This window comes from Arachis duranensis, chromosome 3 (assembly GCF_000817695.3).
Source record: "Arachis duranensis cultivar V14167 chromosome 3, aradu.V14167.gnm2.J7QH, whole genome shotgun sequence".
In the NCBI taxonomy this organism is placed as follows: Eukaryota; Viridiplantae; Streptophyta; class Magnoliopsida; order Fabales; family Fabaceae; genus Arachis; species Arachis duranensis.
Window position 1 is genome coordinate 42,835,743 of NC_029774.3, and position 19,309 is coordinate 42,855,051.

Below are 19,309 nucleotides of genomic sequence, written 5' to 3' on the forward strand. Positions count from 1 at the left end.
CCACTTTCTCTCTCTTTTCGCCGGTCATAATCCTTTCTCCTTCCTTTGCATCCCTTCTCTTTTGTAGTTACTTTCTGTTTGTTTGTGTGGTTTCTGTCTCAAGAGATCTAGATCTGAGATCCAGATCTAGATTAAATAACCCCTTTGTGGTGTTTCTCTCCCCTTTTGTGGTGTTTCTGGTCCCTCTATGGGTGTGTTACTGATGTGTGAAGAAAATCTCATGCCCTAAGCTGTTCAAGCTGTGATGTTTATGGTTTGATGAATCAGAAGGGATTAAGAGAGGGAGAGAGATAGGTTCTTCTCATTGTTGGAGAAAATAAAAAATTCCCCTTAAAAAATATTTGTTGAGTTATTACACCTTATATACTATGTACTTTTTTTTATGTACTCTCACTAAAAAATAATTACAATGGTAAACCTATTATTGATAAAGAAATAATCTAGGTAACACCCTCCCGCAAGCTAGAATTGTGTAAATCTAACAATCCTAGCTTGGAAACATTGGCAAGAAAAGGACCCGGTGGCAGAGCTTTGGTAAGAAAATCAGCAAGTTGATCCTTGGAACGAACTGGCATAAGATGAATGAGACCAGACAAATGCTTTTCACGAACAATGTGGCAGTCCACTTCAATGTGTTTAGTTCTTTCATGAAAAATGGGATTATTGGCAATGTGAATGGCTGACTGGTTGTCACAGAATAGAGTGATAGACTTTTGAAGCGGCAAGCCAATGAAATCCATTAAGAAAGATAACCAACTAGCTTCACAAGTGGCAACAGCAAGAGACCTATATTCAGCTTCTGCAGAGGACTTGGCAACTGTGGTTTGCTTTTTACTCTTCCAGCTAATGAGCGAGTTCCCAAGCATGAAGCAATAACCAGAAATAGAGCGACGAGTATCGGCACAGGTAGCCCAGTCAGCATCGGCAAATCCAGTGAGATGCAGATTAGAAGTAGAGGAGAAGAAGAGACCAGTTGCAGGTCGGCCTTTTAAATATCGGAGTACACGAAAAGCAGCCTGTAGGTGAAAAGTTGTTGCACAGTCCAAAAATGGAAAATGAGTTTCATAAAAAATTTGAAAGTTTCTGACTATAATCAAATGGAGTAGAGAGAGGCTTGCAATCTAGATAACCAAAATCTCTGAGAAGGTCCATGGTGTACTTCCGCTGATAAATGTGAATTCCAGAGTTAGAGCGTGCTACTTCCATTCCCAAGAAGTATTTGAGATCACCAAGATCCTTTATTTTGAATTTGTCATCCAAATCTTGCTTGATGGAATTGATTTCACCAATGTCATTCCCGGTTAAAACCAAGTCATCAACATATACTAGAATGGCAGTGAAACTTTCAGATTGTTTCTTAATGAAGAGTGAATGATCATCAAAAAACTGCTTATAACCAGCATCCACAAGAGTCTGAGTGAGCTTAATGTTCCATTGCCTGCTTGCTTGCTTAAGCCCATATAGAGATTTTTGCAATTTACCTAGATTATTTCTTTATCAATAATAGGTTTACCATTGTAATTATTTTTTAGTGAGAGTACATAAAAAAAAGTACATAGTATATAAGGTGTAATAACTCAACAAATATTTTTTAAGGGGGATTTTTTATTCTCTCCAACAATGAGAAGAACCTATCTCTCTCCCTCTCTTAATCCCTTCTGATTGAAATAGCAGTGCTCTAGCAACACCTAAAATATGCTGGTGTTTTCTCTCTACAATCCCGTTTTTCTCTGGTGTTTCTACACAAGAAGTTTGGTGTAAAATTCCAGTTGATGCAAAAAAGGATTTTAGAGTAAATTATGGCCTATTGTCGGTCCTTATACACTTAACTTGTTTTTCAAAATGTACTCTGACAAAATTCACAAAATTAATAACCAATTGTGATGCTTCAGATTTGGTTTTCATAAAAAAAATCCAAGTGAATTTGCTCTTACCATCCACCACAGTCAAAAAATACCTATGTCCTTCATTGGAAGGGACAGAAATAGGACCCCAGATATCCATATGAACTAAATCAAAACAATCTTTTATTTTAGTTGTACTAAGATTAAAAGATAATTTCTTTTGTTTTGCAAAATGACATGAATCACAAGGAAAATTTGAAGCAATACTATCTATAAAAGGATAATACTTCTTCAGAAAAATCAATTTATGCATGGGTATGTGTCCTAATCTAAGATGCCAAATGTTGTTGTGCTCACTGTGTGAAGGTGTGGTGGGATGAGTAGTAGTAGTTACCGCCAATGAAGCTTGCTTTGTTGGAAGAGGGGGAAAATGAGAGAATTCTGGTTCTCTACTCATTGTATATAACCCTTCGATACACTCAGCAATGCCAATCACTTTTTATGTGGATCTATCTTGTATCTCACAACACTTATCATTGATTAACAATTGACAATGTAAGTTTGAGGTTAACTTTGACACAGATATCAATTTAAAATCAAAAGAAGGAATGTATAAAACATTTTTGAGAAAAAAATTTTTAGAGAATGTGATTGTGCCAATGATGGTGCTAATAGTTTTGGTTCCATTTGGCAATATCACATTGATTGGATCAATATTTTGAAAACTTGCAAAATCTTTTAAGTCAAAAGTCACATGGTCTGTTGCACTGAAATCAATGACCTATAGTGCAGATTTTGGAGTGATAATGCTCATAATTCTCGCATTAAAATGTAATGCAATGGTTTTACCTGGAGTGGAAGTGTGAATGGAATTAGTCAAAATTTGATTTGCATTATGAGGTTGTTGCTGCACACTTTTGTCTTTGATCAACTCTAACAAGGCAAATCTTTACTTTGGAGTGAATCCAGATCTTGATATTCCAATGTTCTCTTGGAGACAATTGAGCTGGAATTGTTTGTCACTGAGTATATCATCATGCCCCTCAGTGATCACGTGATTGATGGTGGTGTTATGTTGCTGCCATTGGTAGAAGTGGGAGGAGTACCCATGCTTCTTATAGCATACATCTTCTGTGTGGCCTTGCTTGTTGCAATGAGAGCAAGCCAATGTAGCTCCATGACCTCTACAATGGGAGGATCTGTTTGCCATGTTTGCCATTTTGAGAAATCAATGAATCACAGAGTAATAGGGATTCAGATCTTCTTCCTTCCAACTCGTTGATCGGAACAGCTATGTTCACCAAGAAAGAATCTTGCGAAATAGCCTCTCATCAAACTCTATTGGATGAGTTTGAAGGAAGAGGTAAGAATGAGGGAAAGAAAATGTCGAAAGAAAAATTAGGGATAGAAAGAGAATGGCAAAATTGGATTGATCTCAATTCACAACCTTTTTTTTTTGGATTCACAGCTTGGTTGCTCTCCACGCTCACCGCACCATGAAGAAAATCTCATGCCCTAAGCTGTTCAAGCTGTGATGTTTATGGTTTGATGAATCAGAAGGGATTAAGAGAGAGAGAGAGATAGGTTCTTCTCATTGTTGGAGAGAATAAAAAATCCCCCTTAAAAAATATTTGTTGAGTTATTACACCTTATATACTATGTACTTTTTTTTATGTACTCTCACTAAAAAATAATTACAATGGTAAACCTATTATTGATAAAGAAATAATCTAGGTAACAATGTGTTCCCAGACTCGGGATGAAGATATAATGAAGGTTTTTCATTTATGGAAATGTTTACAGTTCCAGAGAACTTTTGGACCGATTCTGGAAAGAAGAGAAGATAGGTTTCTATAGTGCAGCGCTTACTGTGAAGATTTAGAAATAAAAGAGAAGCTATAATGGCATGTGTTTGCGTTTGGGTTGTGTGTTTTTTCTTTGAATATTTTTTCTCAGCTGTATGTGCTTGTGTTTTATTTGTTTCTTCTTCTCTCGATGTCATATTCTATTTTTCTTGAACTTTATTTTGTATTTGTATTTTTCTGGCTTTTTTAGCTCTAGATCTCATCTCCAAATTTTTTTCTTGTTTTTGATTTTTTTGTTTTCCCTTCTATCGATCTCATTTCCTATATTTCCTAAATTTTATTTTTTTTGTTTTTTTGGTCCGGATCTCATCTCCATTTTTTTGTTTTTTATTTGTTTTTTTCTGGTTTGTCTTTTTTGGATCCCATCTTAATTTTATTTTGTGTTTGTGTTTTGACATCTGTTTCTTTCCTTGTTTTTTCTTCTCTGGATCTCATTTTCAATTTTTTTCTTATTTTTGATGTCCGTTTTTATTTTTTTTGATTTTTTCTTCTCTCAATCTCATCTTCCTTTCTTTCATATACTTTATTTTGTTTAGATTTTTCTAATGATCTAATGTTTTGTGTTTTTCTCGTAGATTAGATGACAAGTAAACATGTCTGGAAGTACAATCTGGAATTCGGGGATGTGGAGGAATCACTGATGTCAGACATGTTGTATCTCGTTCTAATTAAGTATGTATTGTTATAATTTATTCATGTATTATCTCCATCAATTTATGTATTTTTAGTAATAATTTTATTTTGTTTATTTTTCAGAAATGATGTTACTGATTTTAATAAGGATTTGATTACCATGACTAAGGAGCGGCTCTTTTACAAAGTTCCATTCTTTGAAGTTAAAGAGCAGAATTGCCCTCCAATTTTGGAGGATATCTTGAATGTCTCCAAGGTTACTTGTCCGACCATCCTCCTCCTCAGGGGATGGCAGTTGGTCAACCATTATCCATATCATACTGCTACTGCAGCTCGACTTTCCTCCTTTGTATCCTCTCATATGGTATTAATTTAGTATAAATAATGCAATGGATATTCGTTTTTTAATTTGAATATGGAAGCAAAGTGTAGTTGGACTCGGATAATGGGAATATAGCGATGTTATGCTTTTTAATTTGATTTTTGTTTTTTCGTGGTTGATCTCATTTCCATTTTGTTTATTTTTCATTGTTTTCTTTTTGGTCTAAATCTCATCTCCAATTTTTTTTTGTTTTTTATTTGTGTTTTTTTCTGATTTTGTCTTTTTTAGATCTCATTTTTGATTTTTTCTAAACTTTATTTTGTGTTTGTGTTTTGATTTCTGTTTTTTTTCCTGGTTTTCTCTTTTTTGTGTGTTAGATCTATCTCATCTCTGAATCTCACTTTCTTTCATACACTTCATTTTGTTTGAGAATATTTTTAATGATCTAATGTTTTGTGATTTTCTCCTAGTTTACAACAAGTGAATATGTCTTGGAGGACGTTCTGGGATTAGGTGCTGCTGAGAAGTCACCTAGTGGTAACAGCACATCATCTTCCGAGGATGAAAAAAATAGAGAGCGTGGATTCCATTTGGAATCTCCGAAAAGAGAAGAACACGACAAAGAAAGTTAGAAGGATGGATTTGATTTCTCGGGTTTGGATGAGTCCCACATGGCTGAGTTATTGAGGAATCCCCCATTAGAGGAACTACTGAAGTCAAACAATTTATATCTCCTTCTAATTAAGTATGTATTGTTATAATTTATTCATGTATTATCTCGTCCATCAATTTATGTATTTTTAGTAATAATTTTATTTTGTTTATTTTTCAGAAATAATATTATTAATGCCGATGAGGATTTGATTATCAAGACTAAGGATTTGATTATCAAGACTAAGGAGAAGCTCTTTTACGGAGTTCCATTCATTGAAGTTAAAGAGCAGGATTGTCCTCCAATTTTGGAAGATATCTTGGATGTCTCCAAGGTTGCTTGTCCGACCATCCTCCTCCTCAGGGGATCGCTGTTGGTCAGCCATTATCCATATTATTCCACTACTGCAACTCAACTTTCCTTCTCTGTCTCCCCTTATATCGAGGCTGACATTCGGGATTTAATGCCTTGAGCATTAAAAACTAAAAACTATGGGAAAATTTTCAGGTGTTACAATCACTTTACTCATACATTGGTATGACAAGTACTATCAGGTAGCCAATTAAAAAGTTGTTGTGTATAATATTGTGTAAAGACCAAAAAGACTATGGAAGGACACTCAATGAAACGGCTAAAGATAATCCTCAAAGAAAGCTTATTATGAGATAGCTGAATTGGAATAAGCTGGTGGTGGCTCTTGGCTAATAGGCTTTGATCGTATGCCCGTTTTTTTATTTTTGGACTAACTTATTTCTTTTAATTAATGGTTGATAATTTTTAGCCCAAACTGTATGATGAGTTTGAAAAAGAAAAAGAAAAAATATGTGAAATAAAAAAGTTATAACTAATCAGATTTGTAATTAATAGAGTTAGGTTTTTCGATCCGCAGGAGATTGCTTCAATCTCGTTGATGCTCTCCAAGAACTTTAATCTCTCTCAGTTTCTCATACCCAAAAAAGAAGAAGAAGATTTGTAATTAATTAAAAAAGTAATCAAATTTGTACTGTATTGGATAGATGATATTTTCCAGAGGATTGGAAGGTTAGGAAAGTGTGAGGAAGAAGAAGGTATAATTTTGATGCTGCCGGGATGTGTGTTAAAGGAACGCAATGTTGAGATGCATAATGCTATGCTGAGTTCTGTCATCTTCCCAAGGAGAAGAGCCGATTTTAAGATATTCCAGCAGCTGATTCCTCTCCCCGGCGACCTTCTCTCCAGTGGCTCACTCCTTGCGTCGCCGTCTCCCACCGCTATTGAAGCAGCAAGGTTCTTATCTGGTAGGGCCTTGGATTCATTCAAGGAGTGCCGTAGGCTTATGTGCATCGGGATTGGGGAGGTAAGTTCCACTAAGAGGGAGTGTAGTTGTTGTTAGTGTTTTTGTTTTACATCGTATTTGTCTTTTGGGTGTGATTCCGGGTCGGCTCAATCTTAGGCCACCCTGCCGAATACCTTAATAAAAAGAAAACTGTGTTTTCCAAAGAATATGATTGTTGGAGCAATAGTAGGGAGCTTACAAAGAGGAGGTAGGTGGTTTACCGACGTGGTGGTTTTTGGGGTCTTCCATTTCTGTGTTTGTGTCATTTGAATGTGTTCATGGAGTGGATGTAGTCAGGTATTGAACGGTTCCTGGCGTGGTGGGTACAGTGCTGGGCAGACGAAGTTGGTGGGATAAATACTCAGTACGACAAAGTGAGCAATAGGTGAGTTTCACTTTAAAATCTGTAAAGTAGATGTTGTGAGCCTGGTGAAATAAGCGAAAAAGTGAACGACACATTAAGTATACCCAATTGTGCTCATTGTTGTTATGATTTCAATTTATTCAGAGAGGATGGGGTCCTGCAGCCGTGTTGTAGAGGGAACGTGCCAGTGGAATGTGAGGAGCAGGGATGATTGGGTTCAACGCAGCGGTGTAGGTTTAGATGAGCAGGTACGTTCCTATTAGTGTTTGAAAGTATGCTTTAATCTCTGAATGTGACATAGTTGTTATTGGCAGGTTTAACATTAAATTTTGACGTGTTTGTAATATTTGGTGAATGTGGTTAGTCTTTGCAAGTGTTGTGAACCATAGGAGTACAATGAATTTAATGTTTTGTGATATGCGTTGTTTTTTATTTGGTTTGAATAAGGGGTATTCATGGTTCTGCTTTTTCGTAAACGGAACTGAAACTGGTGAAACCCCGCGTTCTTGGTGTACTCTTCCACCTCTTCTATGATGGATTCCTCTTCTGCCATCTTGTTTGAGTCATTGTTCTCTCTGTTCTATGTATATCTTTATATGTACCTTGATCATGGTCCATAGTCTTCGACTTTGACTCGTTAATGTTGGAGTTAATGTCAAGTTTCTCTAAATCAATAGCACCAATTACTAAGGCGTTGACTTCTTTGAGTAAAACTAAAACAGCAGCAACCCATGTCCCATGGTAATGCAAGTACCAAGTTTTGTGACTTCTTTGACTATAACCTATAGTCTATCAAAAGATTCTTTAGATATTTTTATTCTACTAATCAATATTTATCTGTTTTTACCTTATATTTGAATTAACACTAATCAACTTTCTTGTTATCTTTTTACACAAAAAATATTAGCCTTCTACTATTCTCCATTTGTATTATGTTATGAAAGCAATGGGACTCTTATTAACAAAAGAAATAAATAAATAAATAATGGTTGTTTGAGTTCATAAATCAAAAACCAAAAGCTATACAACTCCAAAAAGAAATAACAAAAGAAAAATGTGTAAGACATAACATTTTGCCTCTCAATAATCTTGTAAATCTTATGTCTTTTAGGAAACACAGATTTATACAGAACACATATGACTAGAGGATTAGGAAGCGTTAACAAATTAAAACTAACTGAACTGCCCCATCTTCGAAACTATAGTTAAATTCAGCAATGATTAATGTAAGCAAATTAAAGAGAAGAAAAAGAAAAATAAGAAACTCAATCTATATCTCTCCCATATGTGTTTTTGTTCCATATACAACTTGATGGACTTGGCTGTGTTTTCATTCTCTGCTGCATCTTTGTTACATTATTATTTTCTTCTTGACGAGGACTACTATTTAGAATGCTATTATTTTCTTTAACCACATCAACTTTGACTATGTGATGATCTGAAGTCCCTTTGGAAGAAAGCACAAGATAGGACCCTGCTACGAACTTATATGTTGAATCTGATGATGATAATATGTAATCTACCCTTGTTCCATACTTACATGTCCCTTGCACACCTGCATTATAATTTTGAGGATTAAAGAGTTTTCAAAATTGATGAAATGTATGTCACATAATTAAAAGCTTAAGGTATTCTTGTTTTACTTTGTCCTGTGGCAATCATCACAAAAGATTCACATTCCCGTGAATAGTCCTTAGCATCCGTGTACTGCTTACTATTTAGATATTTCATCACTTCAATCTTTGGTCTTGGTTTTCCAATCTCTTCATAGTACTGAAAAACAAAACAAAGAGAAAAAATAATATCAGTTCATACATAGGACTAACTTGACTTAAGTTTGTATCATTACTCTTAGTTTTCTGTTGACGTATATCCTCTGCAGTTACTCGGATTGAATCAGTGATCGATTTGTAGGTTTCACTGTAAATCTTTTCAGTTACTTCCGATTACGTAAATCAATCTTCAAGTCACATTCTAAAATAGGTCATTTTCTATAACTTCTGTAATAGAAACAATGATATCTCCAATTATATCCCTTTGGATGTAAAATAAATTATTTTATGGAATATTTTAATGACTAATTTGACTATCGTGTGACTTATTAGGAGGTCAATTTGGACATTAATCCCATTTGAATTAACTCATATTTACATTTGACTATGGTTAAAACTTTAAAGCTTACGGATAAGAATATACCTTAACAATATCAGTCCATCTTTCTTGTGACTAATCTGATTCATCAAGTGAGTTAAGCCCTCCAGCTAAGGTGTGAGGCTCATCATTATTAGACTGGATTATTGCATTAATCAGCTTCATCCTCCAATTCTCATCAAGATGATCAAGATGGGTGCAGTAAAAGTTCATTTCACCAGCTTCAGGTACATCGATGGTGGCCTTCAGAACATTCCTGTTGCCAACAAAATTAGTGACATTCGCACCTGTTGCTCCATCGTTTCCTCTAATCTAATCTATTTCTAACCCACCAGAATTCAGAGTCTTTTCTTGTTGTATTTTGTTTAATCTTCAGTTTTCACAAGCTAGATTTCCACTAATATTCCCATGATCATATTCTCTAGTAGATGGTCAATGCCAAGAAGCTGGCTTTGGAGTGAAGTAAGACAAGTTGTCTTGCTTCAATTATAGCAAGAAGAGTCTGTAATATTGTTACTCTTCCTTAAGATTAGGCAAGGTCGATATCTACCTACTCCTTCAAATGGCACCATTCATTGCCAAACTAAACTATGCTCCTTGTAATGAGGCAGCATTGTTTGTGGAAAAATGAGAATAAGTGTAGGAAAAAAATTTATTAATTAACATTAAAAAATTTTTAATGATGAAATTATTTTTTTAACTTTAAAATTTTTTAGTGGAGGAATTTTTTTTTTCAAAAATAGGAGTTAGACTCGAATCCGAGACCTTTAGGCGAATACAAGGGGATTATGTCATTTGAGTTATAGCTCCTTGACTTTTAGTGGAGGATTTTTAATTATAATTTCAGTCTTAAAATATAAAATTCAGAATAGAATTTAAGATACAAAATTTATTTTAAAAAGATTAATTCATAATAGCTGAAAAAATGACTTTTTAAATAAACTTATGATTATTTTAGCCTTCAAAGTAGTATGTAATAACTAAGTTAGTCCTCACTTTGAGTGAGCTTATGAAATAGGACCAATTTTTTTAATGCCATAGGATAATTATTAATTCTTGAGGTTGTCTTATTAGCCAATTAATCTTTTAACACCAATCAGAAACTATTAAGACCAGAGACATGAAATTAAAGCACAGACTATGGCTACTGTATATGACGTCATAATCATTTTATGCTACCAACAGTAAAAAAACGTGCTTAGTATTGACATTACTGTAGTGAAATTAGATACCAGTTTTGTTGGGTTCAAACCTAATTGAACCATAAAAACTAGTTTTTAGCAAACTCGTTTTTATTCAAACAGTGTAGTTTCAGTTTACTGATTTTGTTTAAAAATTCTGGTTTATTAAAGCAATTTATGTGCAGTTTTGTTAAGCTGGTTTTCTTCACCACCCGTGGCCCCGATGATGAATAATGGATTTCATTAATTATACAGGAAACATTATATGACATGGGAATTGAAGCAGAGGAATACTTTCGTGACTATGCAAGTAAGGATGATGGTCGTAACGAAGGGTTCGATTCGGATGAAGGAGTGGGGCCAGATGATGTCCTTCGAATGGAATTTAACACTCCAGATGAAGCCAAATCCTTTTATAATAACTATAGCCGATTAAAGGGATTTTCTACGAGGCAAGGGAGGAAGGTAACAAATACTGCAGGGGATATTGTGCGATACACATTTGTGTGCAATAGGCAAGGGTATCGGGAGAAGAAATGGCTACAGATGGCTAATCGAAAACGGGAGCACAAGATTATGACTCGTTGTGGTTGCCTTGCCGAGATGAGGATAAAGAGAAAAGATGGGAGTGGCAAATGGTACGTGTCTCGGTTTGTGGATGAGCATAATCATGAACTCGCATCTGGCAAGTTCGTCGATTACTTGAGGTCGCACAGGCGGCTATCTGAAGTAGAGATTGCACAAATGACTAGCTTGAGGGAGGTTGGTATCAGCATTCCTAAAATATATGAATCCTTCGCGGCACAGCTTGGGGGTTTTAACCTTGTGACATTCACAAAGCAAGACATGTATAATGAGGTGAGGCGACAAAGAGAACTGCAAAATGGAGATGTAAGCGCTGCAATTCGATACTTGGAAGGTGTTTCCCGTGTAGACAACAGAATATTTTGGAGGTACAAGGTTGGGTCTGAAAACAATCTTTGTGACCTATTTTGGAGTGACGGGCGCAGTCAGTTCGACTATGCAATATTCGGAGATGTTCTAGCCTTCGATGCTACTTATGGCCGAAACAAGTACAATTTGCCTGTTGTTGTGTTCTCGGGAGTTAACCACCACAACCAAACATGTGTCTTCGGATGTGCAATGGTCTCGTGTGAAACACAAGAGTCCTACATCTGGGTTTTGCGGCAGTTTTTGGAATGCATGGAAGGAAAGGCCCCTAAGGCAGTCATCACAGATGGAGATACCTCGATGCGAAATGCTATACGTCATGTATTTCCCGAAACCCATCACAGGCTATGTGCTTGGCATTTGCTTCGTAATGCGACTTCCAATATATGTGACTCACGATTCACCCAGCTATTTAGACACTGCATGCTTGCGGACATGGAGGTTGATGAGTTCGAGGCGCAATGGGAGGCAATGCTGGATGAGTGTGGGGTTCGTGAAGTCGAATGGGTGAAGGATTTGTACCGCAAAAAAACTGCATGGGCGACAGCATACATCAGAGGCCAATTTTTTGCTGGAATACGGACAACGTCCCGTTGTGAATCTCTACATGCCAAGCTGGGCAGGTTTGTGGAGAGTAGATACGGGGTCCTTGAATTTGTCACAAACTTCCAAAGATGCATTGATTTCTTGCGAGACAATGAGGACGAGCTTGAATTTCGTTCATGGTACGGAACTCCAGTCTTGCAAACTGAGTTTGTTGAGCTTGAGAAGGATGGGTGGACAAAGTATACTCGGGAGATGTTTTGGCGATTTCGTGAAGCTCTTAAAAGGTGCATTCGAATTCACATATGTGGATGCAATGAAAATGCTGATGGTGAAGTATATGTTGTTCAAAAATATCGCAGGCCGGAAAAGAAGTGGGAGGTTTTGAGGCAAAATGTGGGTAACAAATTCAGCTGCACCTGCCTGAGAATGGAATCATTCGGACTGCCCTGTCTCCACATACTAGCTGTGTTGGTGCGCTTGGATTATACTATCATTCCCAATACGCTTGTGCTCCGCAGATGGTCGAAGATAGCAAAGTTGCACTATGGCTTAAATTGCACTAGAAATGAAACACAGGAGCAAACAACAACGTATAGGTCCCGGTTAGGAGCTTTTGCTCAGCTATGCACACGACTTGGCCGGGTTGCATGCATGAGCGATGAGGACTTTAAGTACTACTCACATAAGGTACTAACTGACACTATCTGCCTGGAAATTAAGAATGGCCTCAGGCCCCCGGAAGACGTAGGACTAACGGCGGAGGAACAACGAGTGAAGGACCCCATCAGCGTGAGAACAAAGGGTACTGGTCGACTCAGCCAGGCATCTGCATCGACCGGGAAAAAACGACGCAAGTGTAGCAACTGTGGCCGACTCGGTCATCGAAGGACCCGTTGTCCAAATCGTGCAGGTCAGGAGGGTGGCCAACCGTGTGTGGGCGTGAATAAGAGAGTTCGAGGTACCCAGGTAAAGATGATCAGGTTCTCATTTCTTTTCTGCTGCATGGGCTCGTTCTTTGATGTAGCATATTACATTCAATTCCGTGAATACTTGGTTCAGGTCTTTGGTTAGAATGTGACTAAATGTTTCTCATGCAGGTGGTGCAGGAGGATGCTCCTTCCAACAACCCGGAGGCTGTGTCACTTGGCGACCTTTGATATGCTCCGGAGTGGCACTTGCTCATTTTAGTGGTACTAGTATATTAGGGGGAATGTTGTCGCTTCTTGCGGCTACAGTTACCGGTGACTATTTGTAGTTACTTTATTATATAGCACTTGTTGTTGAAAATCTTTATATATGGGTATTGCTCATTTGCATATTACTAGTGCAAATAGTTAAGTATCTGTGAATTCAGTGACAAACATTTCAAATCTGTGAAGTTGGCATTTATTTACTTATATTATTTACATTTTATACTTATCACTTGCGTGTTGTTATGCTAGAATGACTAATAATGTTTTTCTGAAAAAGGATGCTGTGTCTTGCTTCTTCGTACATGATTGATGGCAGATTTACATGACACTCAGCCATCTCCAGTGGGGAAACTATCCATAAATAAGACTGTTTGACATTTAAAGATTAATAGTTTAAATATGAATATCATTTATGATATGATACCATGACATTGTTTGATCATCGATGTTGCACCTTCTCTACTTGTGGAACACCCCCCACCCCATTTTCCTGTTTTCTTTCTCTCCCTCTCTCTCTCTGTGGCAAGCATTCAAACTGTTTTCCTATATTTGGTTCTGCAATGGTTTTTAATTCCAACAGGATGGAATGAAGAATATTATAACGTTGTTTACTCCTTTTACTAATGTGCTGTTATACTAGGACTCTCACACCCCAGGGGTTGGCTGACACTCTGTGTGGTTCACCACTATACATGGCTCCAGAAATAATTCAAAATAAAAAATATGATGCCACGGTGATGATAGTTAGAACCAATATTGGATTCTACATGCAAATGCTTGTTACTCCTTTTTCTTTTTTAAGAAGAATGAAAAAGTAAAATTGTATTGTAATTGCAGGCTGATTTATGGAGTGTAGTGGCAATATTGTACCAACTAGTCACTGGGAAGCCACCATTTGATGGAAATAGTCAACTGCGGGTTTTCGAAGAGGCTACTTCTGCTTCAATTCATTAAAACAAAACATCAGAGTTCCTTGTGATCCTATTTTTTTCTCTGACATTTTTTTATTTTTTTTGCGTTGCAGCTTTTGCAAAACATTTTGACATCTACTGAGCCGCAGTTTCCGCAAGAAGCCTTTATTGCTTTTGGAATATGCCTGAGAATGAAAATAGTTATACCAAATTCTGCCGCTCTTTCTGTTGTCTTTTCTAAATATATAATAATTTTGGATGTCCAGGTATTGCAGTGCAATGCAAAATTGTAACTGGAATCGTTTGCAGTTGAGTGAGTAGTCTTGGCTATATGGAAGAAAGCTATATAAGTTTGTGAATCTTGGATGAATAAGGGTTTCTTGCTTGCAAGCACTTTGGCCAATGAAGCCAGAACTTCGTATGGAGTTGTGGGTTCATCACAAAGCATGGAATGGAAAATATATGACCTACTATGGCGTTGTAGAGGGACCTTGATATTTGCTTAATTACGTGTATATAAATGTTTTTAATTCTTTCAACGTGGAAATTGTAAATAGTCTTTAGCATGGAGTTCTGAACCAACTACATGTGCAATGTATTCAATTATTTCATATACAGCCTTCGTTGGAATTACCAGTCTAAACTTTTTCTGAAATTCCATGTTAATCATTACCGTACATAAACTAGGGCTGAAAATCTATACTAAATTACTTACTTAAGCTACTGCTCTCGAACAAATTAATAATTGTGTCATGTGTGATGATAATTGTGAAAGCAAATTCTCCGCGATCAGATAAGATGATATTCTAATATTCGATTATCTAAATAAAATCTTACAAATTTTTTAGCATTCCCTTACATTTACTTTGTTTCTATCGGGGCACCAACTATAACATTATTTGAGTGAGTCGCACGGTCCATTAATGTGTCCTCAAACAATAAGGTTGAAATATACTAAGCAGTTTTAGCTGAAATATCCATGCCCGGGGTCAGACGACTGAAACAAAAAAACTTGCCACACAGGATGTATCAATCTAGATTGCAGGCCGTTTTACATTAGTTATAATGACTATCATTCTTAGCTCAAATAGATACCTTACATAAACATAGTCATAATGACTATCATGCTTGATGCATCATTCTTAACTCAAACACATACCTTACACAAAAGTTGTCATAATGACACCCATCCTTGATACTGTAAATACCATCCTAAATGAGCAAAGACACCAAACATAGGTACTATAGTCAAAAGGATTAGGTCTTTTCCACCTTGATTGCAAAAGGGTAATGTGTTGATATGGGTGCTCCTACCATAGTGGAGGGACCACTCGTTTCCACACTTTACCATCCAATTGAGATCTATTAGAGTCATAGACTTTATATATATCAAACCTTAGTAAGCTATTTTACAAACCATAACCATTCACAACACATGGACATATGAGACGGCCATGTTGCATGTGTCCGTGACCTTGGAAACTAGTCATGAGCGCGCATGAGGGTGCGCTACAGCTTCTCTGCCTCCTCATCCACAACCTGCTTCTTCTGGTTCCAGTCAGACAAGATGATAGTTGTTGCAGTTTTCATTCTCACCTTTCCGTTCATCATGACACCAAGCCTCCTAGGGTCAAGTAACCCATCATTCAGCAGCCAGTAAAGGCACCACACAGCGGAATCGTTGCTGGTTTTCACAGAAATGACTTGTTAGAACCCTGAATTAGCATACTAAATATCGGTTTGGCAATAATAGTTGAACATGACATAGACTATCACTAAATAAATCGTTAAAGCACCTGTTTGGTAGGTTGGGTACTCCTTTGGGATAATTGATGGGTCCCCAAGTTATAGGATCAGAAGAGATCTCTGTGAAACTGCTAAGATTCTGCTCTTGCTTGAAAATTTGTGACAAAGTTATCATCTGCATGCAACATGTTACCACGGTTAGTTGGTTGGCAAACGAGTTACACACCACACGGAAGTCACGAAGTCGTTAGAAAAGTATGTGAAAGGCCAAGAAACTTACGATTGTACGCATGTTGCGCTCTCTACGTTCCATGGTTTCTTTAGTCTTGGTGATATCAAGAGCGTTAACCTTGCCTTGTTTGACGTGGACTACCATAATATACCATGAATGACTGGGTTCACATATGGGAATAATAACCTGCCATGATCACCAAATAAGATTTTTCCACATCCGCCTAGCACCCTAACATTATGGAATCTGAAATTGAAACCAAAGATCTTTAAATTATACCTTCTCCAGTTTAGTTATGGCAGGCATCCAGCGACACAGGTATTTTTTGACTATCATGTCGATGGGCCTCAGCTGAAGGACATCAACAGCGAAGGGACTTGGGAGGAACCAAAAACGAATGGGAGTTTCTCTTGATGCTCTTAGAGAAGCAAACAGGACAACAATGTTCACAATCTGCCATTTCCAATACGGGGAACCCATTAACCAACAACAACATGCAAGTCATCACCGACAAAGTTCGTATATCAGTAGGTCATTTATGTTTAGTTGGAGTCACTTACATCAGAATGGGGAACAAATTTTGGGATCAAAGAGTGAAACATGCCCCTGGCGACCTCCAACTCATAAAATTTGAAGACTACCTCACTGCAACAAAAAAAAGAAAGTAATTAAGATACTCCACACCGGTTTGGATATATATACTGGCAATCAGGAGAGGCAAAATAATGTCAAATTATGGAAGGACTTACTTAAGGTCTTCTGTCTTGCCGTAAAGATACGCAGCGATGCGGCACTCATCGTAGGTGAGATCCATATCCGCAGTTGGGTCGAAAACCATCTCATAGCTCTGCAATCAACAAAAAAATTGCATAGTTTGCAGACCATACTTACACCTAAATTAATAAGGTTTGCACAGTTTTCCTTTGTTACCAGGGGTATGAGATAGATAGGTGAGTCAAGCCGTGAAATCAGTCCAGGGCGCCTGACCCCGCTCCCACCCTGCCTCAGCGGAGCTACTGACTTTCCCGCCAACTCAGGTAGGATCTCGTTTGCATCATCAACCGTGGATATCGGCGGTTTGTGATGTTCTGAGATGGGGCCTGCTTGCTCCACCTTAGGTATCTTGGGTGGAGGCATCGGTGTAGGTGAATGCGAGAATAACTCACACACGACACTTGTGCAGTCAAGTTGTTGAAAACCAGGGAGGTCATTAAAGGCCTGCAAGATCTGGGAACAAATCAATCAACTGCTAGAGATGTTGTATCAAAAAGTTGGAGTTAAAACTCTTAACACATGAAGAAATGTTGGGAGTTATATGTGTACACCTTATCAGTTGACCGCTGATCTGGACAGCGGCGCGTAGTGTTCCCGCCAAGGCTCAGCTTAGGTGTGCCAGTTTCCCAATGCATCATAGACCCAGTTTGCAGTCCCATCTGCCGTCCGCCAACAACTGGAGCTGGGGTAGATAGGTTCTCATCGATGACAACGTCATCATCGTAACCAGGGGAGTTGGGGATTATGACATCGCACATGTACCCGGAATTGCTTTCTATAATACCCTTCCCTTTGTTGGCTGCATTGATCAGGTGGGTGTAGGTGTGGATCTTCTGATTCCCTTGACATCTTGTGGTGGTAGTGGTTCCCGTGTCTGGGCCGGGATGTTGTATCCCAACGCTGTGATTGTTTCTCGCAGATGTTGTCACGGTGGTAGTTCCTGTAGTAACAATCAAGGGGGTCACACCGCTTGAGTTCCGGACCTTGAGCAAACGCTGAAGTTCAACTAGGTTTGCTTCCAGAGTAACTGATCTAGCATCGATCCTCTGCATACAAAAAGAAAAAACTAAAACTTTTCAGAATGGGTTCCACCAATTATTAAAGCTACAAGGCCACAAAACAAGACATATTTAATTGAGATTGAGCATCATCGCGGACGACAAACATACTTGATGAAGACTTTCATCGGTTGCATTTTATAAAAAAAAATTGGTTATGCTTAAGAGGGGCCTTTCAAGGTCAGACTCCCACATCATGTACACTACATGTGTCGGACCCCAGTGTTGACCAAAATATATGCTAACATTTATAACTTTTGTGCCACCCCCATGTACACTTCATGCATTATCACTGTTTATATTTTGTTTCCCCAAAACCCCCTCGACTTTACTACAACAAGTAATGAAATAATGGTGTCAGGCACCAACCTCAACTGCATCCAGGATGCTTCGGAGAACGTCGGAGATAATGTCGGCTCGGCCCTGTTGACCCTCAGTTGTCGTCGTAACTTCCTCAAGTGGCTGCTGTGTTAAACCAATCACACACAAAACGTCTTAGCTCCATTATCCAAACAACATCTTCTGCATAAACAACAAATCTACACGGGTTTCCAAGGGTTTCGGATACTTACCGCGTCGAGTGGCAACTCTGGGTTGACGTTGATGTTTCCAACGTCAGTGGCTGATTGTGCCTTGGTAGGGCACTGAGTCGAGAGAACCCGCCTATAGAGAACAAAGAGAAGGTTACATCAGAGTTAACAATCGCATCTAACTAGGGGTGGAAGTACAAAATAAGAATCCCTATTTCATTAGAGAACGTACCGATTTCCTTCTTCTGATAGTTGAGAATCATTCGGCACAACTTGCTCATCCCCCATGGCTAACGACATAGTTAGGAACACAGCAGCGGAGGTTTGGAAATATGGAGTGAGGAGAAGATATGGAGTTGGATGAAGGTGGAGGTGCAATGACGGATCCCTATATAAGCAAGCTTGCCTCTGTGCACCTTAGCTTTTTCTTCTCCAGACAAGACGTGTACGACGGAGTATGGCCCACAGAGAGGGCGTGAGCCGTGATGACTCTGAATCGATCTGAACCCGCTTTAGGTTGCTCCGTGCCCACTAGACCCAGGAAATGTTAATTCCTCCACCCTTCCCCAGTTTGAATGTTGTGTTTCAAAAGCCACAAATGAGATAATCAATAGATACCATCAAGCTCTTTACTTGGAAAACCTTGGCTATTTGTAAAAGTTAAAACTAAATCAGTAGCGCGAATATTTTCCGACGGGGTATTACATAAAAAATCAAGCTATTTAATATTTTTTAGCTTCTGTAATAATTGCAAGAAACTTATTCAATTGCTATATGTAAATCTAAACTTTATTTTACAATAATATATGAAAAACTTTAACCTCATATGGTATTCTAACAGATTCGTATAATAACATATTTCTTAAGATGAATATTAAGACATACTTTTATTCCTCTCAATAAATAATATGTTATCACATTCTGTTCTTTTTAACATTAGTCCATAGTTAATTACTAAATTTATGCTTAGTTTTCTACATATAAATGAAACTAACTCTTACTTATGCACATCCTCGTTTTTTAGACAATTGGGGGTTAAAT

General features: G+C 37.8%; 4 protein-coding genes across 11 annotated transcripts in view; 3 read left to right on the forward strand and 1 right to left on the reverse strand.

Moving 5' to 3' along the window:
- Positions 1 to 19,309, forward strand: part of LOC107478936 (short-chain dehydrogenase TIC 32 B, chloroplastic) — a 78,680-nt gene that overhangs the window by 33,498 nt on the left and 25,873 nt on the right. The window lies entirely within an intron of this gene.
- Positions 3,630 to 5,409, forward strand: LOC127745808 (uncharacterized). 6 transcript variants are annotated; one of them, XM_052259683.1, is made up of 4 exons: positions 3,630 to 3,748; positions 4,285 to 4,381; positions 4,466 to 4,706; positions 5,135 to 5,409. In XM_052259683.1, exons 2-4 carry the CDS (start codon positions 4,290 to 4,292, stop codon positions 5,294 to 5,296), a joined length of 495 nt encoding a protein of 164 aa, XP_052115643.1. In that variant the 5' UTR covers positions 3,630 to 3,748; positions 4,285 to 4,289; the 3' UTR covers positions 5,297 to 5,409. The 6 variants fall into 6 exon arrangements, with proteins under 6 accessions (XP_052115643.1, XP_052115641.1, XP_052115640.1 ...); XM_052259681.1 differs by having other exon boundaries at positions 3,633 to 3,748; positions 4,290 to 4,381; XM_052259680.1 differs by having other exon boundaries at positions 3,642 to 3,766; positions 4,290 to 4,381.
- Positions 7,014 to 14,582, forward strand: LOC107478938 (protein FAR1-RELATED SEQUENCE 5). Of its 2 annotated transcripts, XM_052259676.1 has the most exons (4): positions 7,014 to 7,243; positions 10,583 to 12,108; positions 12,184 to 12,790; positions 12,922 to 14,582. In XM_052259676.1, the coding sequence occupies exons 1-4, from the start codon at positions 7,121 to 7,123 to the stop codon at positions 12,979 to 12,981; spliced, it is 2,316 nt and encodes a 771-aa protein (XP_052115636.1). In that variant the 5' UTR covers positions 7,014 to 7,120; the 3' UTR covers positions 12,982 to 14,582. The 2 variants fall into 2 exon arrangements, with proteins under 2 accessions (XP_052115636.1, XP_052115635.1); XM_052259675.1 differs by having other exon boundaries at positions 10,583 to 12,790; positions 12,922 to 14,581.
- On the reverse strand, positions 15,438 to 18,198 carry LOC107479009 (uncharacterized). The gene is made up of 9 exons (XM_016099162.3): positions 18,108 to 18,198; positions 17,232 to 17,726; positions 16,837 to 17,133; positions 16,656 to 16,753; positions 16,467 to 16,551; positions 16,186 to 16,359; positions 15,955 to 16,092; positions 15,725 to 15,849; positions 15,438 to 15,612 (listed from the first exon to the last, which is right to left on the reverse strand). Exons 2-9 carry the CDS (start codon positions 17,436 to 17,438, stop codon positions 15,438 to 15,440), a joined length of 1,299 nt encoding a protein of 432 aa, XP_015954648.2. The 5' UTR covers positions 17,439 to 17,726; positions 18,108 to 18,198.

What these genes read in the sequence shown, in the direction of transcription:
- LOC127745808 (XM_052259679.1), top strand. Translation starts at nt 3,746, where the DNA reads ATGGCATGTGTTTGCGTTTGGGTTGTGTGTTTTTTCTTTGAATATTTT. An exon ending in TTGTATCTCGTTCTAATTAA is followed by an intron (nt 4,382 to 4,465) that starts GTATGTATTGTT and finishes TTTATTTTTCAG; the next exon opens with AAATGATGTTACTGATTTTA. An exon ending in CCTTTGTATCCTCTCATATG is followed by an intron (nt 4,707 to 5,134) that starts GTATTAATTTAG and finishes ATTTTCTCCTAG; the next exon opens with TTTACAACAAGTGAATATGT.
- LOC107478938 (XM_052259675.1), top strand. Translation starts at nt 7,121, where the DNA reads ATGATTTCAATTTATTCAGAGAGGATGGGGTCCTGCAGCCGTGTTGTA. An exon ending in GTGTAGGTTTAGATGAGCAG is followed by an intron (nt 7,244 to 10,582) that starts GTACGTTCCTAT and finishes TTAATTATACAG; the next exon opens with GAAACATTATATGACATGGG. An exon ending in AGAGAGTTCGAGGTACCCAG is followed by an intron (nt 12,791 to 12,921) that starts GTAAAGATGATC and finishes TTTCTCATGCAG; the next exon opens with GTGGTGCAGGAGGATGCTCC.
- LOC107479009 (XM_016099162.3), bottom strand. Translation starts at nt 17,438, where the DNA reads ATGTGCGATGTCATAATCCCCAACTCCCCTGGTTACGATGATGACGTT. An exon ending in GGCAAGACAGAAGACCTTAA is followed by an intron (nt 16,552 to 16,655) that starts GTAAGTCCTTCC and finishes TTTTTGTTGCAG; the next exon opens with TGAGGTAGTCTTCAAATTTT. An exon ending in CCATAACTAAACTGGAGAAG is followed by an intron (nt 16,093 to 16,185) that starts GTATAATTTAAA and finishes TGATCATGGCAG; the next exon opens with GTTATTATTCCCATATGTGA.